Genomic DNA, 11,730 nt, shown 5'->3' with positions numbered 1-11,730 from the left:
ATGGGTCGGGTTAGGGTCAAGCACTTTCAACCCGTTTAGTGTTTCGACACGACACGACACGACACGATTGCCACCTCTAATACTATATACAACACATAAACGGAAGTTTATAAAGCATGAAACTTAATGACAGGAAAAGTAAAAAACTTAAAGGAGACTTTATAGAAAGAAAGATCACCCTTACTTGCCACAAATGGTTGAAGACATCAACAAGAAGATCAATCTGACCATAGAATCCACATGTTGTCTGATCATGACGTCAGTAGATGAACTACCGAAACGTAAGAATTACAATTGAACTCTATTAGCATTTGAAAAGGGAATTAGGATTCCAGAGAAGACGACGAAGGGTTAAAAAATATTTTGGACCATTTCTCGATTTGTGTGTGTCATCCTTGCGCAAGGGCCATGCTAATATTCTCTATATCGTTCCAATTTTATCGGATGTCCCCAAAGGGACGACTATAGATGAAGAGCTTCGCCATATAGAGGAGTAGCAGGTTATATGGGACGACGCGAGTTCTAAACGAAGTAGTTTACTGTTGATGGTCATATATTCTCATAGTCTTTAAAATTAAGGTTAATGACTTAGGAGGGTAATAAGGTTTCCAGTTTGTCTGTATTAGGTCACTAAGGTTTTTTTTTTGTGCGTATTAGACCAATATGGTTGTTATTACCGTTTAGAAATAATCCTTTTTAACCGTTAAAACCGGTAAAATGACTATTTCTAAACGGTAATAACAACCATATTGGTCTAATACGCACAAAAAAAAACCTTAGTGACCTAATACGGACAAACTGGAAACCTTATTACCCTCCTAAGTCATTATCCCGACCTTCAAATCAAGGACCCTCTTAGACATTCATATGTAACATATCCATATGTGTCTAAGCTAAATGTGTCCAAACATATTACATTTCCATGTTAGGAAAGAAAAGGGATCAAAACAACCAAAATTATATCTTCATTACATATTTACATGTTAGAAAAAAGAAACGGATCAAAACCTACAAAAATACGAGACCACAACACAACTCAACTAGGTCTCTACATGTTTCATATTCAACGATGAAACGAAAAACGATCGAACCCCAAACTTACAATGTCAATGGTGTCGAAACCAACGCATTTTTCATGTTAGAACAGCTATCATCCTCCCTCAACAACGAAGGACTGAATCCCAACATACCAGTCGCTAAATTGAACTCCAAAATATGATCTTCCAATTGAAACCCTCCTAAAACCATTGAAACTGAACCTCTCATATTCAAACCCCCATCCACGAACCCTAAACACATCACTGAATCACTCACTTGTACCATAGAATTCCTCCCTTGTATCATCCACTTCACCACTTCACTCTGCAACACCAGTTCAATCTCCGGCACCTTCCTTTGCGAGCTAAAACAAACACCAAACGGCGCCACCGGAGCCACCATCGTCATGTTCATTGAACTAGCAGCCTTAACATAAGCTTTTGTAAAGATCCCATAAATCGGGCTCTTCATGGTGGTGTATGGGACGACTGTGCTTATTTCGACACCTCTGATCGGTTGTAACACCAGTTTTCTGCCGTTAATTTTGATGGATTTTACGTTCACATAGTACCCGTCGTGACCATGGGTCGAGATCAAGGGTGTGTACGATAGAGATTTAGAGATGCCGATGCCGGAAACTATAAACCCTTCAGATGAAGATAAACAGATAGAAAACTTTCTTGGAATGTCAAAATTGTTGACAGCCTGAGATTGAAATGCAATTTTTGATCTTCCGAAGCCTAACATACCTTTAGCACCGGTAGCCAGGGTTTTTAGTAGATTCTCCGGCGAACATAAGAAAAGGAACCGGTCAACACCCATACCATCGGAAACGGTGACTATATCCTCGGCTAGATCTCCGAAATTGGTGGATCCAGTGATGGGGTTTTCTTGGTGAACGTCACAGACGGTGGGATTGGGAACAATCGGAGTTTGACCACCGGATTTCGCCATCAAGCAGGGAAGAGAACCATGGCGGACGAAGTGTCTAGATGAAGACGAATGTGCACAATTGAGCCATAGAGATTGACCGGAGAGGTGAACCACGAGCGTGGTGGGAAGTTGCGGAGTACCGATGAGTAACTGGGTGGTGTATTGGAGGGTTTGTGTATCTTTGGTGATATCAAGAAGAAACCCACCATGGAAGAGGGTTGTTTGGGAAGATGATGATATTTTGATGGTGAGAAGAAAGAGATATAGAAGCAGTTGAAGATGAGAATTGGCCATGGAATATTGGGGAGAGACGCGGCGGATGTGTATCCAGATCAAATCTAACATGTGTGGGATATGGAGAAGTGGAAACTGAAAAGTGAATGAAATAAGGGCATCGTATCATCGTATGTTTTCTGCGTATTTGATAAGTTCATATTATTGGCCCACTTGACACATGGAACAGTCATCGACCTTATCCTATTTGTTTCGGATAACACATGGTAATAATTGTATGTCCTTTTTTTTTTTTGATGAATCCACTAAATGATAGTAGGTATGTCTCTTCATAAAAAATTATATTCAACTATTCGATGATATTTCAATATTAGAAAAAAAAATGTAATTATTATTAGATAAAACTTTTTAATAATTTGAGTCATCTCAAAGGTATTTATTAACATAACCGAAAATATGCTTAAAATACAAATTTTATGATAACAAAGTGAAATTGAAATTATATCTTTATATCACCATGGTACTCTTTTTTATCAACCGTTTGATCAGGTAAAACAACAGTAGAAATCAGTTGTCGGACGTTATTGTTCCATAAACTATGAAACTACATGATCAGCACCACATGGAACCAACCATCCACGAGCACCATGGATGTGGAAGATAACTGTAAATTTGTTTTTTATAAATTGGAATTGGACTTTCAACCGGTGACTAATTTCAACAATGGAGGAAATCACGACCATGTAGCTTTATGTACAAAAAGAGCCTCATGATGTTAGAAAATATTCCAAAAACAATTCTCTTTGACTTTATCTGGTTTTGTTCACTTTATATTTATTTCAAATGGAATTGGATATGATGTAGGAGGTTGTCAAAAGTCTTGGATAATGAAGAACTTTCAACGATGGAGATTATCGAAGCACACTGAGCTACAACTACTCCAAGCTATGGTGGAAGTAGATATTTTATTTTTTCAAATATGTTCATTCCAATCTCAGTTAGCTTTATCTATTTTTCTTCATCATGTATTCTACATTTATATGAAATACAAATGAAGTTGATGTATGAGTATTGAAATACATGGATGAGGAAGTTGTTGAACATGAACTTGATAAGTTAATAATCATTTACTACGAATTTTTATTGCAACTTTTGTTACCTGAAATTTATGGGAATGGTGCAGGAATAACATATAAGAAAGATGGAATTAGTGTTGAAATCATAAGTTATGGCTTATCACAGTTACGAGCAACATTTTCAAACTCATCCGTCTGTTTTAACATGGCATGTGACATAAGTTTGGAGGTAATCTAACTTTTAAAGACCCCCTTGATTTTTTTGTAACAAATAGCCTACTATACTTTCATTTTATACATACTATACCAAAAAATATAAAATTTTGGCAGTGGCCCCCTACTTACCGATTTTTATACATGTTATATTTTCGGCCTCCAAATCATATGTTGAAGCTCCACCCCTAGTAATTAATGAAGTAATTCATGTTGAAAGTTTGGGAGATAATGACATGAGATTAGGGCACCTTCCCATCTTGCACCAAGGGATGAGCTTGTTGGAGGATTTAGTTTGATTCTACGGTTTGGTGAAATCGTTGCATGCATGTGTCTCAATAGTAGATGTATTCAATTCAATGTGATAATGCGAACAAATGACAATTCAATGTTCAAAAGAATAGATTCTCTTCATGTTTTGTATTTTGATGCATCCGCGACTTCTTTAATTTTTTTGTTTTTGTTTTTTTTTTTTTTCTTTAATATAATTTTGTATAAATTTATGAGATGTTTACATTTCAACTATAGATAACTAGTTAATATTAATTGTTGTTTTAGGATTTTAATTATTTTTAAAGTGTGCTTTTAATTATTGTGTTTTATAATTATCATGTACCTTTTTATTTATAGTGCGGTTTTTTTAATTAAATGTTATTTTTAATATTATTTTAGTTTTTTTTTTGTTTTAAGTTAGTAAAAGTTTATTTTTAAATGAAAAAAATATTATGCTTATTTTATTTTATATTTTTTTAATTTAATAAAATAAAAAAAGAATAATTTTGCAAGTGGATTGGAAAAGATAGAATTTTCATATGTTATGAATCAGAAAAGATAGAAATAAAATAAGAAAAACAAACTGATGTGACAGGTTGGGACGAAATTACTCTTCCCATTAGGTTTTGCGGAGTGGTAGCCACATATGATTTTTTGAAGTCATATAAGATTTTTTTAAGCAATGTATGGATGGATAGAATGGTAGTATCTAGGTAAGGAGTAGTAGCCTCTAAATGTTGAATTATTTTTATTTTGAAAAAATAAATAAAAAAGAAAATGAAGTCATCTAATGATTGCCCTTTCTTTCCTCTTTCTCTTTCTATTTCCCCTCGCTCACCGACCAACGAACCATCTTTAGTGAGGCACCTAGCCACTTAAATGAGAGTGATGGATATGAGGCTAGCGAGCCACTCCCTCTAGTCTTAGAAGCGTGAACATAATGTTTTGTATTTGTGATGATAGTAAGTAGTCTTAGAGGGTGTTTGATGTTCATTTAAAAATTTCTTATTAACTTATTAACTTTTTGAAAAGTCAATAAATAAATAAATGTTTGGATATTTAATAAGGACTTTTAAAATTCCTTTTTGTTTAGCCTTTGAAAATGAGTTTTCAAATAATAACAAATTATGACTTATTGAAACGACTTATAATTTATTAAAATAAAAAAAAAACGAACAAAAAACAATTTACTGTCAAATATTTTTTAACTTATTGATTTTTGCCATCAAAAAGCTAATCCAAACATTTAAAATTTTTTTTTCCAGTCTTCACAAGTCAATAAAAGTCAACAAATCCTTTTTAGCAAAATTCTTTTTAACTTCAAAATAAAATCTCAAACATTCTCTTAATACATTTTTTTTGCTATTCGATTGAAATGTTTTATTTTTCCTTATGAGCCATTTGCATCTTTACCTATTTGGATAATATGTTTATTTTAACAGGTTTGAAATTTTTGAAAATTTAGAATGTTACTGTTAGTTTGGTATAAGTCTTATAATCACTATTATGGATGTTTGATTTAACATTTGATTTTAATTGATTTAAGTAGTTGACTTCATTTGGAATACTTGTTTGAAGACTTGAACAAAGGTCAGTATTTTTGCTTTTTTAATTAGTCTTTGTTTTGGGTTAAACAATTAAGACCAAAAAATTCATACTTGCTTACATTTCTATATAGAAATAAGTTCTTATTATTATCTTATTGTATTCCTTTGTTTAATAAATTATATTATTTTATAATATTTAAAAAAATAAAAATAATAATGTAAAAGTTACAAAAGAAAAATCTTTAGAAAATTTTATTTGTCAAAATGATATCCTTTATCGGAAAATTATTCAAACAATTATTTTTAAAAGGAAAAAAACTTCGATCAAAAAGTTACAAAAACACTATTTTGGGTTTGATTTTTAAAAAAAATATATTATAACTTATTTAAATATAATGTCAAAATATAAATAACGACCAAATTAGCCAAAATCTATAAACTAACTAAAAGGTTAAAGTTTATAGAGTGGTTTTCTAACAAAGGCTTTAACATCTTATTTTAAAAATAATAATAATAATAATAAAGAAACTCTGCTTTATCTGTAATAAAAATTTAAAAACTCTTGGTTTATCTTTAAGCATAGGGTGACCGTTTAAGGAGAAGTTGATATGATAAATGTTAAATACTTAAATATGAAAATAATAATAATAATAATAATAATAATACAAGTTTTAAGCTTTATCACATATATTCATACGTAACTTTTTGACTAACTTAAAAGCTTACTTAAAAGCCTTTATGTCATATCCTTTTAAAAAATAACAAACATAAATATATAGTTTACCAGATTATATCATATCCCCATTAATCTATTAGTTTTTTTTTTTTTTTAAATAAAAAACAACACGAGTTTTTGTCTAGCAAGAGGTCTCATTTATATAGGTTTTAAGAAACAAAGTCGTTCATTTATGTAAAATGTAAACATAGTATGACGACCATAAAAAGGAAGAAAATAAAAGCAAATAACAAAATACCAAATCGAAATCTAGTATTTCCTGTATGCGAGTTCTTGAACACACTCAGCAAGCCCTTTCTCATTTCGAATGGTGTCAAGCCACTTGGCATTTATATGAACCCTCTCAAGGCTCTGCTTCAATGTCCTCATAATCGAAGGCTTACCACGTGTCGCAAAAAACCCTTGCACTTCCTCCGCTTTCTCAATTGACGAAAACTACAAACACCCCCAAAAAAAAAAAATTACATATTTTTATTCATAATACCAACATCCAAACCCAACGCATCATTAAAATTAAAAATATTTGAGTTGACGAAGACAAACCGGTGATACAAGTGCGCTGACAAAGCGTGTGATCAAAAATCCACGCCCCCAAGTATTCGAGATGTGTTCCCAATTTTCCTGTGTTGGTTAGGGTTTAGGGTTCAGGGTAACAGATAATATAAAATAATTAATTTAAATTTTAAACTAACCTTGAACCAATTCCATGCCACCTCACGACCTTCTCTGCTAACACCCAATCCAAACACAACATCTTGACTTCGAACCTCACGGGTCAACAAAAAGTTAAGGACTTCAAGAATTATGTCGGGGTCACTGCAAGATCCAAGAGCACCTACAACACAATTGTAAAAACAAATCTCACATGGATTTTAAGAAAAAAAAAACATGACAATTATATGATTTTATAAGATTATAACATTATTATAAATTACCTAATATCCGAGTCTTTTCCTGACTTAGATCAGTCTCTCTGTAAACTTTCAAAAGCGAATCCAAACCGGATCTGTCTGTTGACGTCACCTTCTTCATTACAGCAACATACACCGCCTGTCAAAAACACCCCCGTTAAGTCATGTGTTTTTACAAATTTGCCCTTCTTTATTTTCTTGAATATTTTTTTGAACAGAAGAAAAACTAATCTAACCCTTCTTATATCGGGTGGAAGAAGATGTGTGTTTCTATCTTCCAAGAATGCCTGGAAGCGTTTGTTTGCTTCTACTAATGTTTCCTCGTGTCCAAACACAGCCAATGTAGCAAAAAGCTCTCCTCTCAACAAAGCATCCAAGTGGCTTTCCCCTTCTTTACAATCAAAACCAATCCTCCTGCATAACATAAAGTAAACCCAATAATTATAAATCCTTAATAATATAGTATGAGGAGTTAAAAAAAATAAAAATAAAAATAACTAACTCTGCAGAGTACTGGAAAAGGTTGATGAAGAACATCTTAATGTTGTCCAGCAATGTGTTATCAGCATCAGCCACAATTCTTGCAACTTTAGAGCTAACCTGTGACAGCCAAAAAAAAAAAGCATCAAAAAGACATGAATGCCCTCCTCATCTTCACATTGAAAATAATACAAGTATTGACAAGGGTAGAGTAGTCATTAGTCATTACACTGATTAAGTTTGACAACACTGTATAATCAGGTTCCTCTCTATAAGCACCCATCAAAGTAAGCAAAGAAGATAAAGGCAACTGGCCAGCCATAGACAATGCAAACGAGTCATCTAAAATTCCTACAAATAAAATAGCAAAATAATAAATACATATTATTTTTACAATGTTTAGTTTTTAAATAAAGTTGAGGATAATAATAATAATACTACAAATAAAATAGCAAAGATTACCATATCGATCCATGGGAGATAACTTTTTACTTTCAATGGCAGATCGTAATTTGGCTGACAATTGTTCATCATATTTGACTCGGTAAAACCCTGCCCGGTCAACATTGACTTTTATCCAACTACTTGATGCTTCATCAACAGTTTGTGATTTTTTTTCAAGTAAGAAGTTTTTTCTTGCTTCATATGAGCCACAACATAATGTTATGGGCACAACCCATTGCCCTTCTGCTTCACAACCACTCGACAAAAATTGAACCTATCAATACATAACAACAATAAACTCATAAAAGGATTCATACAACATTGTACTTTTATATATATATATATATATATATATATATATATATATATATATATATATTTTTTTTTTTTTTTCTTATTAAAGATATGAATGAGATGGAAACCTGTTGAAACTCCAATTTGTTGTCTTTTAGTTTAACAGAGACAACTGGATAACCTTTTTGCTTAGTCCATGAGTTCATTAGTTTGTTCACAGGCTCACCGGATTCCTCCTCAAGGGCGGCCCACAAGTCCTCGGTTTTTGCATTTGAGCCAGCGTGTTTTTTTATATATTTAGCAAGTGCTCGCTGGTGATATATAATAAAAAAAAAAAAAAAGAATTAAAAAAAATAGTAAAATCAAAATGTGAAATTCATGCAACCAAACCTGAAAAACAGTAGCACCAAGATAGCTCTGCAGCATGCGAATGACGGAAGCGCCCTTGCGATAGCTGATTGCATCAAAAATTTCATCTATTTCACCTGCATGGTTGATTTCCACCTGCAAAAGAAATTTGTTATAAATGTAAAAATAAATCATGGAAATATGTTGCTATTTGTCACATTTAGAATAGTGCTATTTGTTTCACCTCAATAGGGTGTGATTCTGAAAGCCCATCAAGTCGAAGACCTTCAGTGCTTTCATCAAGAAACTGAGTCCATATCTTCCATTCTGGAAACAACCCATCAGCAGCTAAATAGCTTACCTGATTTACAATTATAATAACTTAATAAGCATAATATCTTAATAAGAAAAAAAAAAAAAAAAAAAAAAAATTTTAAGTGCAATTTTATTACCCAAGTGGCAAATCCCTCATTTAGCCACAAATGTGTCCACCACTCCATTGTCACAAGATTTCCAAACCATTGATGTGCAAGTTCATGAGCTACAACAGTTGCCACCTGTATAATTAGTCAACCAGTCAGTTACTATTGTAGATAGAAGGGTAAATTGGTAATATCAATGTACTTTACCCTCTGTTTGTTTGCAGCTGCAGAGTGTTTTTCATCATAAAGTAGAGCTGTTTCTCTGTATGTAACCAGACCATAATTCTCCATGGCTCCAGCAGCAAAATCAGGGATTGCAATCATGTCCAATTTGGGTAGTGAATAAGGTGTTTCAAAGTAGCTGCATAACTCATAAAATACTGGGTTAGAATGCATGAAGAAAGTCAGAAAAAATTGAAAGTGTGAAGATGAGAAAATAGAGCATACTCTTTGTATAAACCAAGGGTCTTAACAGCAACATCTAATGCAAACTTCCCTTGATTTGCCTTTCCAACTTGGCAATATACCCTAACTTTGATCCCTGTAAGACAGTTGAAAACTTTTTTACCAATTTGCCCTTGTGGATGTGGGATGATATAAAACAGAAGATAATGGAAGTAGGATGCTATAAAACAGAAATAAACAAAAGTAAGGTCTATTCACTGCAATTAGGCTTTGTATTATCGTATCATACCATCAGGTGTTTGATCTTCAACATAATCAAACAAACCAACAACAGCTGCCACTAAATATGTAGACATGATTGGGGATTCCTGGTATTGGACAATCTTTATGTTGCCCTCCACCTTTTCATCAAGAACTGGCATGTTTGAAAGAGCTACAAGTTCTGAAGGCACCTCTAGTGTAATCTTGAATGTAGCCTAATAAGTGAACAAACAAGAAATTAGAACAATTTTGAGCAATTGGACAAAATATAAATGTAAAAGAAACCAGAACAACATATGAAGATATTAGTCATACCTTACAAGCAGGTTCATCCCAACAAGGAAAACATCTTCTGGCATCAGCTGGCTCAAATTGTGTCACAGCCATGTTCTTCTTCTCACCATTATGTTCATATGAACTGTCAAATCCATTCAAAAGTTGCAGTTAATACCTGAATAGTGATTGTTCGTTTGTCTAAAAGTTGGAGAGGCAAACAATCTCTTCAATTACTGTAACTCCATCAACTTGAATCATGATATTCGGAAAGTCTAAAAAGTCATCTTATTTCTTTATAAATTAGCCAAATTGGTAAATTGTAGCTAACCTTAAACTTCATTGATAAAGACTTTGCATTAGCCTATTATGGAAAATGACATTTTATGGATACACATTAACAGGAGTACAAGAGTGAAGGAAAACTCAAATTCAGAAACTAAATCATTGATCATTCCTGCCATTGTCATCATTGCATAAGCAACAATCACAATTCCAATGGATAAAAGGTAGTAATCTTGGAGTTCTATCAATTAGCTCTTAAACCACACATCAAGATCAGGTTAATTAATTTTGTCCAATATCTTTAATTTAATCATAAACATCTGGACATTGTCCGTCGTTTAATCATTTCATTTTAGGATAAGATAAAAGAAACATCTTTATAGGTTAGTTACTGTCATAGTTTTTATAATAGCATGTATGAAGAAGCCACTTTACTAAGTTATCAAACTGACAGAAAGAAGATGTGGATTCACAAATAAGTTTATATCTTACTAGTTAGGTTATGCAATACAAATCAAGACTGGATTAATCATCAGAAAGAAATACAAATTACTTTCAACAAGTCTAGTAAATAAAAATGTCAACAAGATCAAGGACGAATTACCTTCTGTAAAAACCTTTCATTTGATCATTCAGTGTGCCTTCAAAACTTAAATGTAATACAGCAAGACCGAGAGCCAAAGTTTCACCGAACTCCAGCACCAAAATCTCATCGTCTTCAAAAAATTCTACTTGCAAAGGCTCCAATCCCTTTGATCACGTACACTCCCATTAATTAAATTACTCTTACTATTAAACATATACGAGAAGCAAAAAAAAAAATGAAATCAAATACTTACCTTTGACTCGCTTTTCGATTGGAATCGAACAGATTTGGAATCTACGGAGAGGTCTGCGGCATTGAGGACAATGAACTTGGTATCGGCGACGATATCGATAGAGATCTCGACGGTTCCTGAAAACTTACAGGCGATGAGGTCTGGTATGAGCTTGAGATCGTACCTTTTCGGGATAGCAAATTTTGGAAGCCTCGGTTGGCATCTAAATTGCTCGTACTTCTTCGCCATTTTTTAGATGCTTGCGTTCGAGAGAAGGTTAAATGATCTGTTTATGTACTTCTGTATTGTAGAGAGGTATTTATAGGGGAGGATTGCTCTTATCCGGCGGAGAAACTATTTTCCTGAGAGAGTTTTTGTAAAATAAGCTTTGATTTAAAAGAAAATAATAAATTAAACTAATTTATTTTAAAATAAAAAATAAGGGTGTGTTGTGAAATGGACTTGTGGGACCGGTGAAATAGGTTTTAACGGGCTGTATATGGTTGCCAATATTTAAGATAAATTCTTCAATTTCGTAACACCATGAAACACTTTGAACATGATATGTTTCAACAGGACAATAACCTTATATTAGGCATGAGGGAGGCCAGAGGGAGTGGTTAGCAAGGTAGCACCGCACCAAAGGGCTTGTAGCCCAGCGGTATCCGGTGTTGCCCTCCCTACTTGAGGTCGAGGGTTCAAGTCCCATCGTAGATATAGGTGGATTTAAGGTGTAGTT

At 33.2% G+C, this 11,730-nt stretch overlaps 2 protein-coding genes and 1 non-coding gene across 3 annotated transcripts; all 3 read right to left on the bottom strand.

Moving 5' to 3' along the window:
- Window positions 1–357: 357 nt before the first annotated feature.
- LOC145013760 (U6 spliceosomal RNA) lies at window positions 358–460 on the bottom strand. The gene has a single exon (XR_013665279.1). It is a non-coding gene; the product is annotated as a U6 spliceosomal RNA (small nuclear RNA).
- Window positions 461–939: 479 nt separating this feature from the next.
- Window positions 940–2,376, bottom strand: LOC145010946 (putative aspartic proteinase GIP2). Its single transcript, XM_078969539.1, has one exon. It carries the CDS (start codon window positions 2,314–2,316, stop codon window positions 1,099–1,101), a length of 1,218 nt encoding a protein of 405 aa, XP_078825665.1. The 5' UTR covers window positions 2,317–2,376; the 3' UTR covers window positions 940–1,098.
- Window positions 2,377–6,197: 3,821 nt separating this feature from the next.
- Window positions 6,198–11,318, bottom strand: APM1 (aminopeptidase M1). Its single transcript, XM_078969382.1, has 18 exons — window positions 11,013–11,318; window positions 10,778–10,923; window positions 9,931–10,033; window positions 9,644–9,830; window positions 9,397–9,490; window positions 9,157–9,310; window positions 8,980–9,084; window positions 8,772–8,888; window positions 8,570–8,683; window positions 8,308–8,490; window positions 7,904–8,159; window positions 7,671–7,792; window positions 7,464–7,561; window positions 7,198–7,375; window positions 6,986–7,100; window positions 6,743–6,885; window positions 6,594–6,671; window positions 6,198–6,485 (listed from the first exon to the last, which is right to left on the bottom strand). Exons 1-18 carry the CDS (start codon window positions 11,238–11,240, stop codon window positions 6,300–6,302), a joined length of 2,607 nt encoding a protein of 868 aa, XP_078825508.1. The 5' UTR covers window positions 11,241–11,318; the 3' UTR covers window positions 6,198–6,299.
- Window positions 11,319–11,730: the final 412 nt, after the last annotated feature.

Source organism: Lactuca saligna, chromosome 8, assembly GCF_052625555.1.
Source record: "Lactuca saligna cultivar CGN05327 chromosome 8, ASM5262555v1, whole genome shotgun sequence".
NCBI lineage: Eukaryota > Viridiplantae > Streptophyta > Magnoliopsida > Asterales > Asteraceae > Lactuca > Lactuca saligna.
Note: the sequence above shows the minus strand (reverse complement) of the source record. Positions and strands in the feature narration are given on the sequence as shown.

Coding starts and splice junctions, on each gene's coding strand:
- LOC145010946 (XM_078969539.1), bottom strand. CDS start 2,316: ATGTTAGATTTGATCTGGATACACATCCGCCGCGTCTCTCCCCAATAT.
- APM1 (XM_078969382.1), bottom strand. CDS start 11,240: ATGGCGAAGAAGTACGAGCAATTTAGATGCCAACCGAGGCTTCCAAAA. Junction 10,034..10,777: donor ATGAAAGGTTTTTACAGAAG/GTAATTCGTCCT, acceptor TGGATTTGACAG/TTCATATGAACATAATGGTG. Junction 7,793..7,903: donor ATCTCCCATGGATCGATATG/GTAATCTTTGCT, acceptor TTTTATTTGTAG/GAATTTTAGATGACTCGTTT.